This window comes from Gouania willdenowi, chromosome 14 (assembly GCF_900634775.1).
Source record: "Gouania willdenowi chromosome 14, fGouWil2.1, whole genome shotgun sequence".
Classification (NCBI taxonomy): domain Eukaryota; kingdom Metazoa; phylum Chordata; class Actinopteri; order Blenniiformes; family Gobiesocidae; genus Gouania; species Gouania willdenowi.
Genome location: NC_041057.1, coordinates 23683192 through 23703225, shown reverse-complemented (window position 1 = coordinate 23703225; position 20034 = coordinate 23683192). Strand labels below are relative to the sequence as shown.

Sequence of the window (20034 nt, the reverse complement as noted above, 5' to 3'; positions counted from 1 at the left end):
AAAAGATATTTTGTCCTGTATGGATTTGGAAAACATTAGATACAGTTTGTGGATCTGAAGACAATTTTTATAAAATATGGCGCCCTTTCCTGGATTACTTTGAAAGACCCACAACTTTATGTCTTTGTCCTTTTAGTTTTGTTTGGCAGCTGGCTACCAGTGATTTTCTGTTTAATGTTTATGAGGTAAAATCAAAGAAAATGTCAAATTCAACATATGTTTATTGTACATTGATACATTGTTAAAAAATAAAGACTCTTACTGTACATTGATACATTGTTAAAAAATAAAGACTCTTATTGTACATTGATATATTGTAAAAAAAAAAAGAAAACCCTCAAAAGATAATGAGGGGACCGTGCCTCTGGTGGAGGAGGCACCCCTAGTTGGTTTGTCCAGGGGTGGGGGGTTCTGTCACGGGTCAGGTAGCTGTGCTGAGGCTGTGGAATGCTATATGAACCATTCCTGACAGCTTCTTTTAGGGTTCCCAAGCTGGAGCAGCTGGATTTAACACCTGGGGAAGGAAAAGGTTGAAGATGAGTTCAAACACAGAAACACCAACAGTTTAAGAACAAGTGAGGGGGGGCTTTCTGCTCCCTGGGTTACCTGGCACTTCCTGTTGTGGACGGTGAGGGGGGAGGAATGTGTGCTCCCCTCATCAGATGAACCCGAGTGATGAGAAAATGTGGCAACTGAGAATTCGAAATTCTGCTCTCCGTACCTGTGCAACAATAACACACACACACACACACAAACATGTCAGTTCAATGACAAACCATTTGTGTTTGATTTTAATAATAGATACGACCAATTTCTGAACAGTATGACCCCAGGCACACATATCTGACATGAACATACCGATATCTGACCTCTCCCATATATCAGATTAAATGTTAAAACAGCCAGCCCCCCATTTTACAGGAAAAATACCTTGGAAATATTTGATATGGTTCCAAAACATGAGGGTTTAGTCTGTGTCATTTTGCTGTTTCCATTTGGACTCACCCTCAAGTTTTGCACAAAATCCCACCCAGCCATGTGTTTACGTAGAGTGAGATTATGATTCAGATTGTGTATGTATTAACACTCGCTATTTATGGAAGAAAAATTGCATGTATATGTGTGACATTGTCCCAAAACATGCATGTGAAGCATTTCCATGTCATATTGGGACCAGATTTTAAATAAAGAGAAAAAACTAAAAAGGTTTGGATTTAATTTTCTGATTCAAAACATGAATTCCATGATCATTGATAATCAGAGGCCCTAATGTATATTATTTTTCTTTGATCATCAATTAATATTGTACTTTGTAAACCAGACGTCAAATGGGGGTGGGGCTAAACATAAGCTTGGTCTGATCAGAGTGTATACTGTTTATGCTCTGACTGACCAATAAACCAATAAACCAAACCTAGGAATAAAAAGTATAAAAACAGAGTGAAGAATAATTGTGTGTTTTTGTTTCTCACCTGCCACAAACCTCTCCTGGATCCACCCACAGAGTGATTTCCCAGGGCAGCCCCAGGTCACCGTAGTGAACCCCACTTTCCCTGCAGGCACGCAGCAACTCTGGGTCATATTTGTGAAACGCGTTCACTCTGATGCACCTGAAAAACACACAAGGATCAGTGCTTTTAGCTGCTGAGGCTGACCAGAGGACAGCTAGGGTCCCTCCATGTCATTTCAACACATTTTCAGGACATCACATGCACTTTGGTCTTAAAGAATTCTGAAATGTTTACCAATTGTTCCTTAATTATTTCATTGTCACACTGTTAATGACATGGAATGACCCACAAACCATGGGTGTCCCACTGAGCGTACCTGTACGCCTGGCCTTTGCTGGGCTTTTCAGGGACCCAGTGTCCCTCAAACTTCTCCTGCAGCGCCACTGTTAGCCTCTCAGCAAACAAATCCATTTTCTCCACCTCCACCTTATTCTTTAATTCCACCAGCCTTTTCAAGAAGGAAACCACCGCTGCAATCTCGTTCTTCATCCTATAAGTAAAATAATAAAAACTTATATGATGATATACATAAAACAAATAAAACCAAACTTAGTCTAAAAAAGTCAAGAGATAGAAAACCAGAATCCTGACCCAAAATCCCAACCCTATAATAAAATCCAAAATATTTTTGTTTGCTTACATGTAAATAAAATAAAATAAAACTTACTATGAATATCACAAACTGAACAGTTAATCAAATCAATATCAAAAGGTTGATGTAAGAAATCATTACATGGATATTATTTAACATTTGTTTAGCCTTTGGAGTGATCAGCAAACACACACATCTTCTTTCATATCTTTCAGGTGAGATACATTTAAGAATATTATTTATTTTCAAAGGAAGAGAAACAAATTATAATTTAATGCTTGCTTGCTTGTTTTAAAACCAAGCTTCATTTGTCAAAACTCAAGTTATTCAATCCAAAAAAAAAAAAAAGCCGTGTTGCTGTAAAATCTCACACATTGCTCACGGGGAGCCTCTGGTGGTCGTGATGTAAATTACATATTTAAAATATTACACTTACTTTATTTGTTTGTGTTCGTCTTTAGTTTTTCACTCTGATGGGGAGAATAAAACATGTAGTTTATCACCAGACTTTGTCTTAGAACTACTTCAGAAGCTGCTTTCATCTTCTGATAAGTTGTGCTTATGACAGTTGAGAACCATGGCAACCGTAGCTGAATCTGCGCATGCTCAGATGGCTCCAGCTGTGGTAGACACGTGTGTTGTCTGTCGTCTCCATCCGTGCCTGCTTCATACAGTCTACTTAAATATTCCCTGCTAGGTGAGCTGATAATATTCACGGTGTAACACTGACTGTACTGCAATTGACTGTCATGGAATATAGGTTTTAATGTCTTGTTAAGTTATATTTTCTGATGGAATGTTACTAGCATGCTAATCGCTATTTATGCTAATCGCTAGTTAGCTGATGTGCTAAGTAGCTTCAAAAAGGATGGTCATTTCTTTTTGTACACAAAGAGTTATATAATTTAGTTTTACTGGGCAGTACTTTCATTTTTTTTTTTTTTATTTAAATATTTGAGGACTATGGGAGGCCGTTTAGGAAAAAACACAATAAAAACCAAAAAAGCACAACAGAAAGCATGGGTTTACACATTAGATGGCGCACTTGTACATTGAAATCCATTATTATTTTTTTAATGCATTTTTTTTTTTTTAAATATATCTAAAATTGACATCAGATTTTTTTTCACATTGATAAAGCTCATCAGATATGTTTTTTCACAGTGAAAATGTGTGTCTGAATTAGGGCTGGGCGATATGGCCTTTTATAAATACCGCAATATTTTTAGGCCATGTCACGATACACGATATATATCTCGATATTTTGCATTACCCTTGAATTAACACTTTGATGCACAAAATCACACCAGTATGATGATTCTATAAGTCTACATTAAAACATTCTTGATCATACTGCATTAATATATGCCAATTTTAAACTTTCATGCAAAAAAGGGGATATCACAACTAAGTCAAAGTTGACATAACTGTATTTATTAAACAGTGAGTGGCTCAAACATAAAATTGTCAACAGAAAGTGCACGTTCTGTGCAAAATTGTCACAGAAACATTTCAAAACAAGACATTAGTGCAGGATGCAACTCACATGGCATTTCAAAACACAAAATTAAAGTGCACTTTTTGTACATAATGCCACTACAATATTTTAAAACAAATAGTGCCCTTTTGTGCATGTTGTCATTAAGATGACATTTCAAAAAAAAAAAAAAGTCCTCGAGTTTAACGGTATGGTCATTTTCAACACCGCACAGACTACAAGCTGCGATATATCGAGTATATTCGATATATCGCCCAGCCCTAGTCTGAATGTAAAAAAAAAAAAAAAAAAAACATTGATGTGTAACCGGACGTTGGTTGATGTGACTGGAAAGAAGCTGTTGAAGGCTGCTAGAGAATAAAAGTACAGCTACGTGCTTATTGTAGTGACTCAACTTGCTTTTCTCGTTATGATCGTTATTTTTGTTTCTCTGCTGATAACCTGTAAAAGGTTACTAGCAATGACAACCATGAAAGCTTTTTCAACAGCGTCATAGACTGTATCCAAGGTATAGGCCTTTTTACTCTCATGGGGGGTCATAGGTTGAGAGGGATAAAAACGTCAACAAGCTCGTTCACTCTGTTGATATTTCCAATTTAATGGCGTTTGTAATTTTATTCTAGAGATTTTTAGTGTTTTAATGGTGTTTATATTATTAATATTACACATATTCAGTCTCGAGGAGGGGACCAGGGTTTTCCGCTGATGTCACTTTCGGCCGATCGAGCACTTTTAAAAACCGATGAAGCAGCTCAGCAGCAGTGTAGAAACCAGGGCAGTCCACTTGCTTCCACACAGGTTACACCTGGTTGACAAAAACACTGACTACCTGGGTCTCCAGCGGGCAGAATTCAGACTCTAGCCGGGAATGATGCACATATCTGAGCACGTTTGTTAAACCGATGAGAGAAGCAGTATTAAAGCGACAGACCTCCTCTACTTCCTACTCCTGTGTTTTCTCTATTTACCTTTATTGTTGGTAGTTTTTTTCTGTTTTTTGACTTTAGTAGTTATTTTAACAACTTTAAAGTGTCTCTGAGTTTCTGAAAAGTGCTTGTAAATAAAATGTATTAATATTATTGATGGAACAAGTGAGATTTCCGAGTGTGAAAAGCAGAGAATGAGTTCTCACTTTGAAAAGGTACATTTACGAGGAACACCATTCACTAACCAGGTCAATGATTATTTTTTATGAAGCTGTATTATTTTAATTAAATATAGAAATTTAAAGGAAGTGATCAGTACAGTACGTCTATGCCTGTACTGCTATTGGTGAGTGGAGTCACTGCAATAGCACGTAGCAGTACGTTTATTTTCTAGCAACCTTCCGGCAACAGTATTCATGTCTATGGCAACAATAGCTGCCTTCTGGTTGCACATCAATCAACGTCCGGTTACACATCAATGTTTTTTTTTTTTTTTTATGTGAATTTTTTTTTTTTTTAATTCAGACACACATTTTCATTGTGAAAAAACATATCCGATGAGCTTTATCAATGTGAAAAAAAATCTGATGTCAATTTTAGATATATTTAAAAAAAAAAAAATGCATTAAAAAATGCATTTTAATGTACAAGTGCGCCATCTAATGTGTAAACCCTGGATTTTTGTTGTGTTTTTTTTTTTTTTTTTTGTTTTCATTGTTTTTTTCATTTTCACTGTGTTTTTTTTTTTCATTTTCACAGTTTTTCTTTTTTTTTTTTTTGTCATTTTCAGTGTTTTTTCCTAAACGGCCTTCCATACCAACCATGGGTTTACACATTAAATGGCGCACTTGTACATTGAAATGCATTTTTTTTAACATTAAAAATGCAGGTTGCATCTTTTTAAAAAAAATTTATATTTAAAATTTACATCAGATTTTTTTTTTCACATTGATAAAGTTCACATAAACCACCACCCTCTATGTCCTGTAGCCAACGTTTCTCCAGCTCCTGAAATTATATATTACAATACTGTTGATCCAATAACCATTATTTACAGAGATAATGCACAATATTTATTTATTGTTTTTATACAAAGATTTATACTAACATTCATCCTTTTTATGAAATATTTAATGATGTTTTAATTATTTAGAAAATTGTATTTTTTAAGATATTTTTATAAAATTATTATGACGACAAGGATTTATACTACCAACAATTTTTCACAAAATTTCTTGACCAAAATGTTTCACAATATTTCTTTACAATTGTCTTATGTGGATGGATTATTAGTACCTCAAGATCTCTCCAGTGCATTCACTGACTAATGCTCAGATACACTGAGCAATAAGGAACTCCCTCTTGTATTTGTCTCTCTGTGACAATGACTTCTGGGTTTCTGGAATGAGAGGAAATAAAGTAATTGAATATAATATAATATACAGAAATACAGTATAAACCATTTCCATGGTTAGGTTGCATTTATTAATTTCACAATACAATTATATTAAAATGAAAAATAAAACTTATTGCCCATCTGAGTGTTAATCTTATTGCATGTATCTACATCAACATAGTTTTTCAATGAAATAACGATGCAAAAAAAATAGTTACATACCTGTGTGTTGTTGTGTCAGGATAACTGCTGGCTCAGCAGTTTCATCGAAGATGGTGTGAGAATCAAGGTAGTAGGAGATGTTCCAACGTTGAGCCACCAGTTCTTCAGTATAGAGGGGCAGACCACTCTCTGACCTCGTCTTGAATATGTGTTTACAGGGTAGGGGCATCGACTGCCAGAATCCACATGTGCAGCTTGTGGATGTAGTGGCATCTGGGACAGTGGTTGTTGGGAAACTGGCTGAAGATAGCTGAGTACTGACAAATCTGAAAAACATCAATTAAAGCCACCATTAAACAAACTGTAAAAATTAAATTTGAACACATTCTGACAAATCTTGCATTGAAGAATATGAGGCAAAATTTATAATCACATTTATTAAGAACTCTCACCATGAATCATATGACGTACTGGCTTTCTGGACTGTTGGGGCTGGACTGCACAGTAGATGATTTCTGGACTATCTGGAGGTCACGATGATCTGTCTCTGTCTCAAGTACAGCCATTAAAGTCTTTAGGTCATGGAAGAAGGTCAGCATACCACTGTGTTTGCTGATAACACTTTTCAGTTTTTGATTAAGTAATTGGACACGGTTGTTGGTGCTGGTCATAAAATTTGTTGCCTGTGATTTTAGTCCCTCCACCCACTGCGTCCTGATGTCATGCCAATGAGTGTTGACATATAGTCAGTCACAGGTTTAATGTTTAGGTCTCATAATATTTCATGTACTCATCCTCGTCTCTTACGTAGGTCATTTTCTGAAGAATTTCTAGAATGGACTGCCTCTGCTTAGACTTAATACCCATCTTCTCGTAGGTTATTTCATGACGAAACATCTTCAGCGTATGGAACAGGCATATCTGAATGTGCTGCATGGGGTATTTTCTCACCCATCACATCTCGTTCAACCAAGTCTTTGTCAGCCATAATGCACCTAATCTGATCAGCACTGTTCAGACTAACAAAGACGTCTGTAAGGGCAGCAACTGTAGCAAGATCTTTGCTGGTGACAATCCATAACACAGTAACGTGGCTTTCATCATTGCCATCCACTGACATGAGTACATACAAGGGCATTCTCAAATCATTATACTTGTAGGTCACGTCTATGAGCATTAGCTCTGGAAATGCTCGTTGAATTTGTTATATTTCATGGTCCTGGTAATATATTCCTTGAAGTTCATGGTTAGTGCCTATAACTACCTCAGTGACACTGCCAGGCTTCTTTTTCATTTCATACAAAAGTGCTTGAAGATCGTTCTCCGTGTCGGCTCCACGTGATTGAAGTTGTGAAGATCCTTCAGTGTGAGAATACGGCCTGTGGACTGGAGAACGTGGTGCTGGATCATTTTCTTGTTGGCTTTCACCTGGAGCATGTAATTCACCTCTTCTCTGGTCTCGGGATCGAGTCGTCTCTGTCTGGGTAAGTGTTTATATGCCACCTAAAAATAGAAATAATAAATATGCAGTTTATACAGTAAATTTGCCTGACTATTTACCATCTATGTACTCCAGACTTTGATTATTATTAATCATGACATCAAAATGTATTTTTTGTCAATGACAGAATGTTGATCAATACATATGCCATATCACATTTTCCAAAATTATTAACAATATGAGGTTAGTCACTATGGTGATATGTAAATTCAAGAAATGGTTTGATCCTAATAAATTATCATCAAACCTAAACAACAAGGAGCATTGCTGTCCTGGGCAAAATTATGAATCAAAAATTATTGCACACTCTTAATTGTACACTTGTTTTACATTATTTGAGTTACTGTCTAGAAGTTTGGGGAAAAACACACATGACAAACCAACCATTATTATTAATGCAAAAAAGATCCATCAGGCTGATACATGACACAGGATACAGAGAACACACACATGGATTATTCTTAAAAACACCAGATTTAAAACTCCCAGATCTCATTCAACTCAAAACTGTCCATTTGATTTATAAAGCATGTAAAGGTGCACTTCTAAAAGGGTTGCATAAAAATATAATTTAAGAGGAAAACTACATTTCAAGATACAATATGCGAGAACAACTTTGAAAACCAGTTGAAAAAGTTTTTAAAATCATATATCGTTAGTAAGTATAAGAAAGAAGAGCAACAATGTCACAGAGGACGGCAATAATATATAAATAATGGTTTCAATATATTAATACTTAAACATAATAAAAGGTTTTTGTTAAGTTATATATTGTCACTCTAAATTTAATTGATGAAATTTGTGTTAATATGAAATAGTATAATATTAATGTTATACACATGTCGTATGTATTTATATGTGTGTACATATGTATATATGTTGGATATGAATGTATAAACTGTATTAATAAAACTTGTGTAGATTATATATCGAATGTATAACGTGAAAATAGTAATATAAGTTAAACTATTTTTTTTTGTGTAATTTTATGTAGAGAACCTTGTTTTGTTGTGATAAAGAATTAGACAATTGAGTGTTGCTTATTTTGTATGGTTTTTGTGAAGACGGCCAAAATAAAATCCAAATTCAAAAATAATATGAGTTACGCCAGATTTAATTTAAAGAAGGTATATGTGATATTTACCTGTGATATGTGATGATTGTGCTCTTCAGTCAGTTTCTTCACCACTAGTTTCTGCCAGTCTTGGGAGAGTCGGATTACGACAACCACAGGACGCTGCTGTTGGAATGAACTGAAATGAGAAAAATACGTAAATCACTATCTTATGCAGTGGGTTCTCCCTTTAATAAAGTGTTTCTTACCTTTCCTTAGGGAGGGCTGGTGATGGTCACAATTATGCAAAAAAATATCAGTTTAATATCAGTCATCTTAAAAAAAAAAGAAAAAAAGATTAAAAACATAAAACATATTTAAAAGATTTTAAAAAATATCTGAATATTCCGTAATGATTACCTTTGATTTGGCCTGGCACCGAATGTTTTGCCGTCAAACAAATAAAAAGATTAAAAACACAGAAAAAAAAGATTCAAAAGATTTTGAATGTTTTGCCGCCCAAAAAAAAAAACATTAAAAGCATGATAAAAAAAAGATTAAAAACATTTAAAAAAAGAATATTTAGAATGTTTTTCTGCCAAAAAAGATGAACAAAAATTTTTAAAAAAAGGCTTAAAAACATTTTTTTTAAAAAGAAAAAAAAAGATTTTGAATGCTTTGCCACCAAAAAAAAAGATTAAAAACATGAAACATCTTAAGAAGATTAACAACATAAAACATATAGAATATCACTTAATGATTACCTTTGATTTGGCCTGGCACATTCTGATCTGCTTTTGAATGTCTTGCCGCCGTGAATGCAGACATAGTTTATCTCTGTAAATTTCTACTGCTCAGGAATAGAACAGTGTTGCTCTTGTGCTTTATGAAAGCAGCAATAGATCTGCTGCTTCTCTTCTCGTTTTTTGCCTTAAAAAATAAGATTAAAAACATGAAAAAAAAAACTAAACAAAAAAAAAAAAAAGATTTTGAATGTTTTGCTGCCAAAAAAAAAAAAAGATTAAAAATTTCAGCCGATGGCCGATATCTAAAGCTTATTTTAGAGGCCGATAAACTTTTTTTAAGCACATTGATTATGAAAGACAATTGAAACACTCATATGATATAAATGTATGTATTAGAAATTTAAATTAAATACACCAATAGAACTCTTAACATTTATTGAACTTTAAACATCCATTTAAACATGGATAGAAGTGCTGGAGCAGAGAACGGTCTGCTTATCGGAGCGCTTAAATCGGACATTTTAGATACAGTCCGATAAAATCCAATATTCGATTTCTGGCTTATATTGGATCGATATCTGATATCAATATTGATTGGGACACCCCTAGTTAGAATGGTGCATAGACTTCTGTTGCCTCTTACTGTTTGATTTGTGATCAGGATTGAAATGTGCTCCATTATTTTTTCATTTCTCTCCAGATCCACAGTGATGTCATCAGCCTTTTTGTACTTCAAAAATAAGTCCAACCATTGGGGATCAACGTGCCTAGTTTTACTTCCTCAGTAGATATATTGCTCCTGCAATGGAAAACTTGGATGATTTAGTAAAGTTGTATTTGATATAATTATAAGTGTTCGGACTCTGAAAAGAAATTGTAAAAATTTAGAAGAAAGAACCAAACAGACTTGGAGGAACAAGCAGTCAGATGCGAGGTTATCGATGGCTACATCTTCGTGCTGTTCAACAGGGCTTTGTTTTTAGACGCATTATTAAATTACTTGATCCGATTGGGGTGGAAAAATGAGTCTATAAAACTCCTGTATAAATCTGCATGATGGGTAATGTTAAACAGACTGCTCATACTCTGTGCGCCTCTGGACACAAGTCATGGAGGGCCCGCCTTCTCCAGCTCCCCTGAGTCATGGTAGAGACCCAGCTCCCTTAAGTCCTATTGATCATGTTGCCATTGTTATTTCTGATTTTAAAACTAATTAGAAATACACCATATTTTTGCATTCTGCTTCCAAAATGCCAAACCTGAAGCCAAGATAATGGTTTGTTTAAATTTTAAAATGAACTAGCACTACCTTAGGTTTCAAATTGAAGAATTTACTGTTAAAGAAATGTGCTGATGCTAAATACAGATGGAATTTAAAATGAAAATGTATGTTCTCATCCCATGTAGTGCTAGTGCATAATTAATCCTTTATTTTGACGAACCTTAAGAAATAATCTGATTACTTCTGATTAGTTAGGGGGTGCCATAATAATTATTCATAAAATACATGACATGAAAACTGACCTACTAAAAATATAGTTAAATTATTATCTATAGTTTCCAGTAACATACCTGTAGTCCCAGACCCTTCCAGAAGCTTGTTGACCTGGGAATCACACACAGAGGACGATATCCTCCTCTGAGGCAAGGTCCTGCTTCACCTTCTGTGCCATGTCCTTGATATTGGCCTGTTCATTGAAAACAATGTAAAGAAAAGCATCTTCAATCCTCATTATTTAAATTATCATCTCCTCCTTTATATTATCCACTGGTTTATATTCAGAGAAATTCACTACAGACGTCAGTAGATGTTTTAATGCAGATCAACCTCTCAGTGACTTTCATTTAATGATCTACATCCACAATGTTAGAAAGAAAACTACCGTTTGCACAAAAAAAAAAGTAAAGCAACACAACATTAGTAATGATGTGATCACGTCTGTGGTGTGTAATGTTACTAATGTGTTTCAGAGAAAAGTGTTAAGGTTCATTAAAGTGTTAAGAAACGTGTTCATGTGGGCGGAGCCAGGTAGAAACCCAGGGTTTTTTTGATAAAACCTGCCAGTGACCAGGTTTAGTTCACGGACAATGTTGCCATGGTAACATGCTCAGAAATAAACATACCTCGCGTTTAGGAATGGGATACTCAGAGTTTTCTTCATTTGAGCCTGAACATACTCAGAGTTTGAACATGACACACTCAGAACCCTCAGAACTCTTTTCTGTGTCTCGACCAAGTACATGAAAATAAATTATGCCTTTTTGTTCATTTATTTTTGATATTTTGCTCATTTTAGAATTTGAACTTTAGCTTTTGGTATATTTTAGAGTTGTGCCACAAATGAATATTATTGATGGATGAGAAAAAGTCGGGGTGCATGTAAAAAATAAAAAAAATGCTAAAATATAAACTGAGAAATCTTTCAGTGTAACTCCTGAGAGGTGTTTAAGTACATGTGCCCCAGTTTGGGAACCACTGCGTAGGCTGCCCCTTCATTTTATAATGTTCTCTTAACACACACAAACAGATAAAAGAATCCCTGATGTTAGACAACCAGTTCACTGCTTTTGTAATGAATTAAAAGTTTCCCCAAGTGTTTTAAAGGTTTCAAGTTTCTGTAATGCATTATGACATATCGATGAAGCACTTGTGTGAGAAAATGAAGGCGCTGCACGTGCATGTCGTCTCAATGGCAACAGTCTCTTAAAAGCGGCCGCTGTAGGATCGGCCTGGCTCTGTTGCTTTTTAAAATTTCTTTCAAGTACTTATTCTAATCCTAATGCGTCATTTTGTGTGTGTTTTTCCCCCCAAATCGTTGACACCACTTATAAAATTGTAGAACTGTAAAATACTTCCATGAAGCTGTGTTTGTGCTGGGGCTCTTTTGGCTATGCTGCTGAAAATACATTTATGATCATGAACTGTCTTTATTTTGTCCACACATAATAAGCTATTTAGTGGTAGTATAGTGTTGTTGTTGTGATATTGCCATATTCCTATCAGATTTAAGAAAATACTCGACTATAGATATAGAGATATTTATACTAATTGCCAACGTCGGCGAGATGAATGTGTGCTATCAGGTTGATGCCCTTATGGGAGATCGGACACTGTGCAAGAAGGATGTTGTTACACACACAATATGTAGGAGACAAAATTAATGGGAATATGTTACATTTTGAAACGAGATGTGAAAGAAATATTTTAAAATAGAATAAATGTATATATTTGAAGCAGAAATACATCATATAAATACAAAGTTTCCTTATCAGTTCTGATCAGCTTTAGAGAACTAAGATGTTGGAAGAGATTAGAAGAGCAGGTCTCACAGGAAATTAATTAAAGCACATTTTGGAGTGTGGAAAGAGTGGCAAAGGGAGAGGATTCCTGATCTGATCCCAACAACAGGAATGACTAGAAAACTCTATCTAGAAAATAAAAGTGGAATTATAACAGTATGAGGCAGTACGTGAGCTATCTTCTCTCTCCCAACCTCTGTTAGAGAATCTAAAGTGCAGTGACTCTATTGAACAGAAGAGGGCAGCATTACGCTTCTTTTAGTGTACAGCCTGCCGGAAATCATTAGAAGAAGAAGAAGTGGGAGGCTACTGCCCACGATAAAATACAAGGAAGAAGAAGAACTTGATCTACTTCCGCCAAGGCTGAAAGACATGGTAAGTATCTACTGAGACATAAATAAATGCAGGTCAAATGATCAGAGCTTTTTAGAGAGAGAGTTGCGACAACGGAAGTCCAAAATGCTTAACCGTCACGTGATTCATGTAAGACTTTTATTTTGTCCCGGAAGTTAGTGGCGGGTCGTTCGAATCCATTGACATTACTGTGATTCTGGGTAATTTGTCGCCAATAACTGCATTGATTGACAATATTTATACAGTATACCGTCATATGTATGTGTATATACAATATGTGTTTATGTAGTTCCATAAATATTTTTTTTTTCTTTCTGTAATGTAAAATCGATTAATGATTAGTGTAGCAGCTTACCTGCTTTTTTGACGTAGTTGAGGCCAACATTAATTTGTTTTTGTTTTTTTTAAAAATGTCTTAATATATATTGTATACAGTATGTATTGCTCTGAATTTTCTTTAATTGTGAGTCATGTCTGTTTACGTGGTATTTCCTTATTTTTGTGTGTTTTGGAGTCATTTTCTGTGTATTTGGTATTTCCTTATTTTTCACATGTTTCTGGAGTTATTTTCAGTGTATTTGTTGTTGTTTTTGATTTTTTGGAGTCATTTTCTGAGTTTTTGTTGCTGTTTTGCGAATATCTTTGAGTCAAGTTGTCTGTGTATTTAAGGGAGCTTAATATTTGTCATCATTTAGATTGTTCCGTATTGCGACACCCTGAACTGAAATGCACCTTTCATTTGTAACTATTCTCAATTTTGTGTTTTTTAAACATCTGTATTCCTCACTATAAAAGCTATCTTACCTGCTTTTTTTGACGTAGTTAAGGCCAACATTAATTTGGTTATAAAAATGTGTTATGTATTGTATACAGTATGTATTGCTTTGAATTTTCTTAACAAAAGCAGTCATTAAAAAACACCACATCCAGACAAGACACATTGACAACATATTCATTATGTTTATACATGTGTAAAAATAGACATTACATTTTTACTATGCACTTATGTACAAAGATAAATTCATTAGATTAATGTCTATCTGCTAATAACCCTTAATCTACTAGTTTAGCAGGGGATAATCCACTAACATGCTTTAATGCACAAGTTAATAGGTTTAGATACGCTGATGATAATAATAATATCCAATATTATGCAGGTCAGCATTTAGAATAATGATTGATCTGATCATTAATACAGGAAAGAACAAGTCAAGTCAATACGTATAGCATGTTTCATGTCCAGGACAATTCAAAGTGCTTTACACAAAACAAACATCAAAATAGCACTAGCACACCATAAAAATTACATTTAAAAATATCAGATCAAACAGTGTGACTGTTTATTTAAAAGCAGTGTTGAATAGAAATGTCTTTAGCCTTGATTTAAAAGAGCATAAAAAGTGAATGCTGTTCTCCATGTTTGGTTTTTGTTCTCTGAACATAAAGCAGATGGCCTGTTGAGTTCTCTGGGTGGTTCATATCAGAGATCTGAGATATATTTAGGTTCTGTACCATGTAGTGCTTTTTAAACAAGTAACAGTATTTTATAGTCAATTCTCTGACTGACTGGAAGACAATGAAAGGATTTGAGAACTGGAGTTGTATTTGTGTGGACTCGGGCCACAGCATTCTGAATTAACTGAAGCTTTTTTTTTATTGATTTTTAGAGAGATCTGTGAGGACGGTCTACTAAAGATAAATAAGTGGTTCCAGGTCCTGCTGTGACATTAGTCCTTTGATCTTTGATATGTGCTTTAGGTCTTAGGTTCCCAAAGTGGGGTACGGGTACCCCCAAGTGTACGCAAACTGTCATAGCGGGTAGATGAAAAGAAAGTAAAATAGCGTGACAACATTGGAAACTAGAATATAAATAGAGCAGCGGTCAGGAGCCTCCATGCATTGCCACAAATTACACATTGGACTCTGTAAGACTACCTTTTAGTTTTGAGAGATAAACAATCTTAAAAAAGTGCAAATATGATAAGAGCTATATGGCTTTGCGCTGACAAAACGTGCTGTCAAGACCTTGACCTCTGCTACCACGTACTTGTGTGAAAGTGGTTTTTCAGCTTCAACAAACATGAAACAGAAATACAGAACAATTTCAGAATCAGACTCTCAAACATTGCAGGGTGATGGGCATCGTCTCAACCTCATTTAAGTTTTAGTGAGTTTTATTTCACAGTTTCAGCGTGATGAAAAAGACAGATTTTTTTTCTCATTGAAAATGCCAGTAAATAAATAAATCAAGTGATAGTTCTCGATAAGATGTTTTCTTGTGTCCTAACAGATTATTATTCATTTTTAAATTATATATTATTCCTCAAAAAGATATCTAAAATGCAGAGACAAATTTCACTGTATGGCTACATTGTAGGGATGTGAATCTTTGAGTGTCTCTCGATTCGATTCTGATTCTTAGGGTCACGATTCGATTCAAAATCGATTCTCGTTTTAACCGATTCTCGATTCAAACAATTTTCGATTCAAAAATGTATACAATGTAGGGATGTAACGATTAATCGTAAGGCAGTTAAAAATCGATTCATAGGTACCACGGTTCACATCGATGCTCTGAAAATTGAATCGCAGTACTTTTTTTAACCAGCAGAGGGCGCTATATATTAATCCTTCCAGAAGCGGACGTGACGGGCGGAATCTGCTACTATTTTCTTTCTGGCCGCCATTTACTGTTAAACATTCTCATAAATGATTCTTTACTCCTTTAGCACCGAAAGAATATCTGTAATATTACGTGAATATCTGTAAAAGTCAGGTTTTTCTATTAACTCTGTCTGCTAGCATAGCTTCTCTTCTTCACTGGTGGAATAACTGCATGCCAACCGACCACTGGGTTACCAGCGCCCTCTGCTGGTCTAAACAAATATCTGACGTAAATACAGTAAAATGACTGGTTTTTTTTTTTTTGTTTTTTTTTTTTAAAAGTCCAATTGTTAAGGCACAAAATACATTTTCAGTTGCACTCTTAAAAAGAAAAAGAACTATTATGCAGTTTTGAATTGTTTATTATAGAACCAGAATTTAAATTAATAGGCTTCTTCATTTGTATTATTCCTTTATTTATTTCATTCAAGATTTATTTTTAGTTAAATTGCATCATTTTGAATAGTTTATCAAGGGATTATTTTGACAATGAAAAATAAAAGGAAAATAGTATAGTATTTTCCCCAAAAAAATAAAGGAATATTTTTCAGTCATTTGTCAACATTCCCATTTTGTAAAATAAATCGTGAGAAAATCGTATCGTGAACCCAGTATCGTGAATCGAATCGTATCGGGAGTTGAGTGAATCGTTACATCCCTAATACAATGCATAGTGTGTTAAGGCAAATTATGGCATCAAAACAATACAGTTTGTATAAGATAATTTTAAATAAACTGATTCCAATGATGTAATCACAGAAAGGCAAACTTAAGACAAAATGTTACATTTAGTCATGCTAAACAAATAAAAACTTACTTACTGTACAAGAAATAACTTGTGTAAATAAAATTGCCTAAATAAAAGCTTAGGCCAGCAGCTCCTTTATTCCAGAAGTAAGTCTCAACTCTCAGTGACTAGAAGAATGTTTTAAGTTTATGAATCGATTCAGAATCGTGGAGGATTACAATCGTGATTCTTATGTGAATCGTTTTTTCCTACATTGTATATGACATTCCGTCATGTTTTTAAGTGTGCAGGAGTAGGAGGTACATGGTAAATGTCTGAAGGGTTACGGGGCAGTGAAAAGTTTGGGAACCACTGCTATAGCTGATAATAAGCTGGTTTTGTGATGTGACTGTTGAAGTTTAGGTTTGAGGTTATGACGACGCCAAGATTTCAAGTTTGGTTTGTGTTTTTATGTATTAACAAAGGGTTTGCGTGTGTTTCTGTTTTGTGTATTTCTCTGTTATTTATTATGTTTTTAAATTCATCTTGTGTATTTTTGTTGCTGCTTTGTGTGTATTTGGAGTGATTCTGTGTAGGGGTGTCCCAATCCAATGTCGATATCGCATATCGGTCCGATGTTAGCCTGAAAACAAATATCGGATTCAATTTTCAATTTTTTTTGCCAGTTCATTTTTTATTTATTTTTATTCAATTGTAGAATACTGTAGATATTATGTTGAAGGTTAAAATGTATGTAACAAATTGGTAATTAATAAATGGGTCAGTTTTTCTCATACCTACTGTTACTGACTATTGTTCTCTGTTTGAGTAACATTGAACACTTGATCAAGCCTTTTCTAACATTCCACACAATAAGTAATTGTTTTTTGTTTTTTTTCATTAAAGAAAAAAAAAAAGTATCTATGATTCATGCTGATATCGGATCAATATCCGTATCGGCCAATACGCAAGGTTGCATTATTGGTATCATATTGGAAATGAAAAAGTTGAATCAGGACCCTAAATTTGTGTAATACATAGACACTTGAAGTGCCAGACTAGTGAAATAAATGAAATCTGCTGTCCTTCTTTTACAGGCTATACCTCCGAGAGAACTGAAGGAGGCCTTTGTCAGTAATCTAAATGGGACGAGCCTGGTGGAGGTGGCTCTGGGTAGCTTTCTGTCCCCGCTTTGTCTCATCCACAGAGGACTCATTCTGATCCTCTGCCATCATCTGCTACACCTTCATCCGATGACCCCCCTCCTCCTAGACTTCTTTGTCATCATCCTCCCCTTGGTCTTGTCTTGCACTGTCCTGAGCAGCGTGCTTCATGTGGTCATAATAACCATGACGTTAGTAGCAGCTGGTCTGTTCTATAATATCTACACAAACAGCAAGCACCAGAGGTCTACAAGCTCTTTTATTCAGAGTGGGGTTCATTTCCACCAGGTACCCTTCATCACTCTCTTTAGAGTGTTTGTAAATATAAACACAGCCATTAGTATTCTTGCTGTTGACTTCAATGTATTTCCCAGACGATATGCCAAAACAGAGACGTATGGAACCGGGGTGATGGACTTTGGAGTTGGTGGGTTTGTCTTTGCAAATGCTCTTGTAAGCCCAGAGGCAAGAGGTAAGAACACTTCAGGGTTGAGGATTAATCACATCTGGAAGCAGCTTCTGTCAGTTTGGCCTCTGATGGCTCTTGGTATAGGAAGGCTTATGACTGTGAAAATGACTGGCTACCATGAACATGAAACAGAATATGGTGTCCACTGGAACTTCTTCTTCACCTTAGCTATTGTCAGAATTGTGTCTTCGATGCTTTTAACAGTTTTACCAGCCAACCGGTCATGGGTATTTGCCTCTGTGATCTGTGGATTGTATCAGCTTACACTGGAAACATCAAGCCTGAAGGATTTTGTTATTCACAACAATGACAGAGACAAGAGCTTCTTGCTTGCAAACAAAGAAGGCATCATCTCTACTGTGGGCTATGTAGCTATATACCTGATTGGAGTTCAGGTCGGACTCTATGTCATGCAGCCAAGGTCTCGTGTCAGGGAGTGGCTGAGAGCCCTTCTCACGTTATTGTTGACAAGTTTCATGCTATATGCTGTTCTGTGCACGTGCCAAACCTTTGTGGAGCCAGTGTCTCGTCGCTTGGCTAATTTACCGTTCTGCCTGTGGAGTGTTGCTCAGTCTGTGTTCTTGATGTCCTGCTTAGGTTTAGCTGACATGATTGTGCTGTTTTGTCAAAGAATGTCTGGATGTCACTTTTTAACCTCGTCGTGTACTTTGCAAAGAAAGGAATCTGAGACCAATACAGACTTGGACCAACAGACAAGTAAAATGGAAAGACACGGCCTCATTCAAGCCATCAGCAGGAATCAGTTGTTTTTCTTCTTGCTTTCCAATGTTCTAACCGGACTGACCAATTCAACAATAGACACACTACACTGTGGCAGTTTATTTTCTGTGTTTGTTCTACTTTTTTACATGTTGATAAATTGCTTTTTTATTTATGTTTTACATTCATATGATATTACAGTAAAATTCTGGTAAACACTAGAAATCAACAAGGTTACTGTTGTGGAAAAATTGTATGTCTGATGAAATAAAAAATGAGTGGATGGTAACTTGTCTTTGTGTGGATTAATTTAGGATCCTGAAGGAACATGATTTACAAAGGCATACGTGTCTGCAAAAGTGAACAAAGAAATGAGTTTACATGTTTCTTTATGGACAGAAGCTCAGCTTGTTAACAATCAGAGAGCAGAAACAAACCCACAGTTTTTAATGAACAAACTACAGAAATCTGCAAAAAAAACAAGCTTTGAGTACACTATAAAATGAATACATTACTCTTTGAGGTTTTCAGAGAATACATATTTGTTTCGTGGATCATACTATCATGTATGTACATAGGGATAATATTTGGTATCTGGGGAATTGATTTTGCTGAAAGACAAAATTTCAACCCAGTAGAACCTTTGGAACAATGATTGTTATGGCAACTCAATTTGTACTTGGAAGATTTATTACCATGTAACTATATTTATGGTTGGATTGTTTTCTATTACAGTACATTTAACCTACATGTGTGCATTGGAAAAGCATAGCATACAACTGAATTTTGTTCATCAGGGCTTGAAATAATGGGATCTGTTGAGGGTGGTTCATCAAATAATTAATGAGGATCAGTAGGGGGGTTCGGGGTGGGGGGCATTGGGGGAGGTATGTGTTGGGGGTGATGTCAGAAATAGGGGTGAGTTTCAGCTATGCATCCTCACTTGCATTTTCTTGTCACCAAACACTGACCCCACTATGTTTTTTGTTGTTCCACCACTTTATCATTGAGCTTTCGTTTTTCCACAATTTCTCCACTGTTATGCTACAAAAAGTGTGCAATGAAATGTTTAATCTGAAGGTATTGCACATTAGGCAACAGGTAACAATATCTATCATGGTTTAACTCCTGAATGTGACGTGACCTAATGTTTTCCCAGCCTTTTTGTGTTTTATTTTATACACTTGGAAATAGAAGTGAAAGGCACGAGGTTTGGGGGTCAGTTACATCAATTATGTCTTCAATTATCCA

At 35.3% G+C, this 20034-nt stretch overlaps 2 protein-coding genes across 5 annotated transcripts; one reads left to right on the top strand and one right to left on the bottom strand.

The window, feature by feature from the left end:
• Nucleotides 1-381: 381 nt before the first annotated feature.
• Nucleotides 382-5916, bottom strand: LOC114475748 (protein BTG3-like). The gene is made up of 6 exons (XM_028466827.1): nucleotides 5824-5916; nucleotides 2540-2573; nucleotides 1828-2001; nucleotides 1473-1610; nucleotides 607-721; nucleotides 382-514 (listed from the first exon to the last, which is right to left on the bottom strand). Exons 3-6 carry the CDS (start codon nucleotides 1998-2000, stop codon nucleotides 479-481), a joined length of 462 nt encoding a protein of 153 aa, XP_028322628.1. The 5' UTR covers nucleotide 2001; nucleotides 2540-2573; nucleotides 5824-5916; the 3' UTR covers nucleotides 382-478.
• pigw (phosphatidylinositol glycan anchor biosynthesis, class W) lies at nucleotides 2718-19072 on the top strand. 4 transcript variants are annotated; one of them, XM_028466825.1, is made up of 3 exons: nucleotides 2718-2800; nucleotides 7392-7569; nucleotides 17529-19072. In XM_028466825.1, exon 3 carries the CDS (start codon nucleotides 17685-17687, stop codon nucleotides 18996-18998), a length of 1314 nt encoding a protein of 437 aa, XP_028322626.1. In that variant the 5' UTR covers nucleotides 2718-2800; nucleotides 7392-7569; nucleotides 17529-17684; the 3' UTR covers nucleotides 18999-19072. The 4 variants fall into 4 exon arrangements, with proteins under 4 accessions (XP_028322626.1, XP_028322627.1, XP_028322625.1 ...); XM_028466826.1 differs by lacking the exons at nucleotides 2718-2800; nucleotides 7392-7569 and adding an exon at nucleotides 8759-8857; XM_028466824.1 differs by lacking the exons at nucleotides 2718-2800; nucleotides 7392-7569 and adding an exon at nucleotides 12979-13061.
• The last annotated feature ends 962 nt before the right edge of the window (nucleotides 19073-20034 follow it).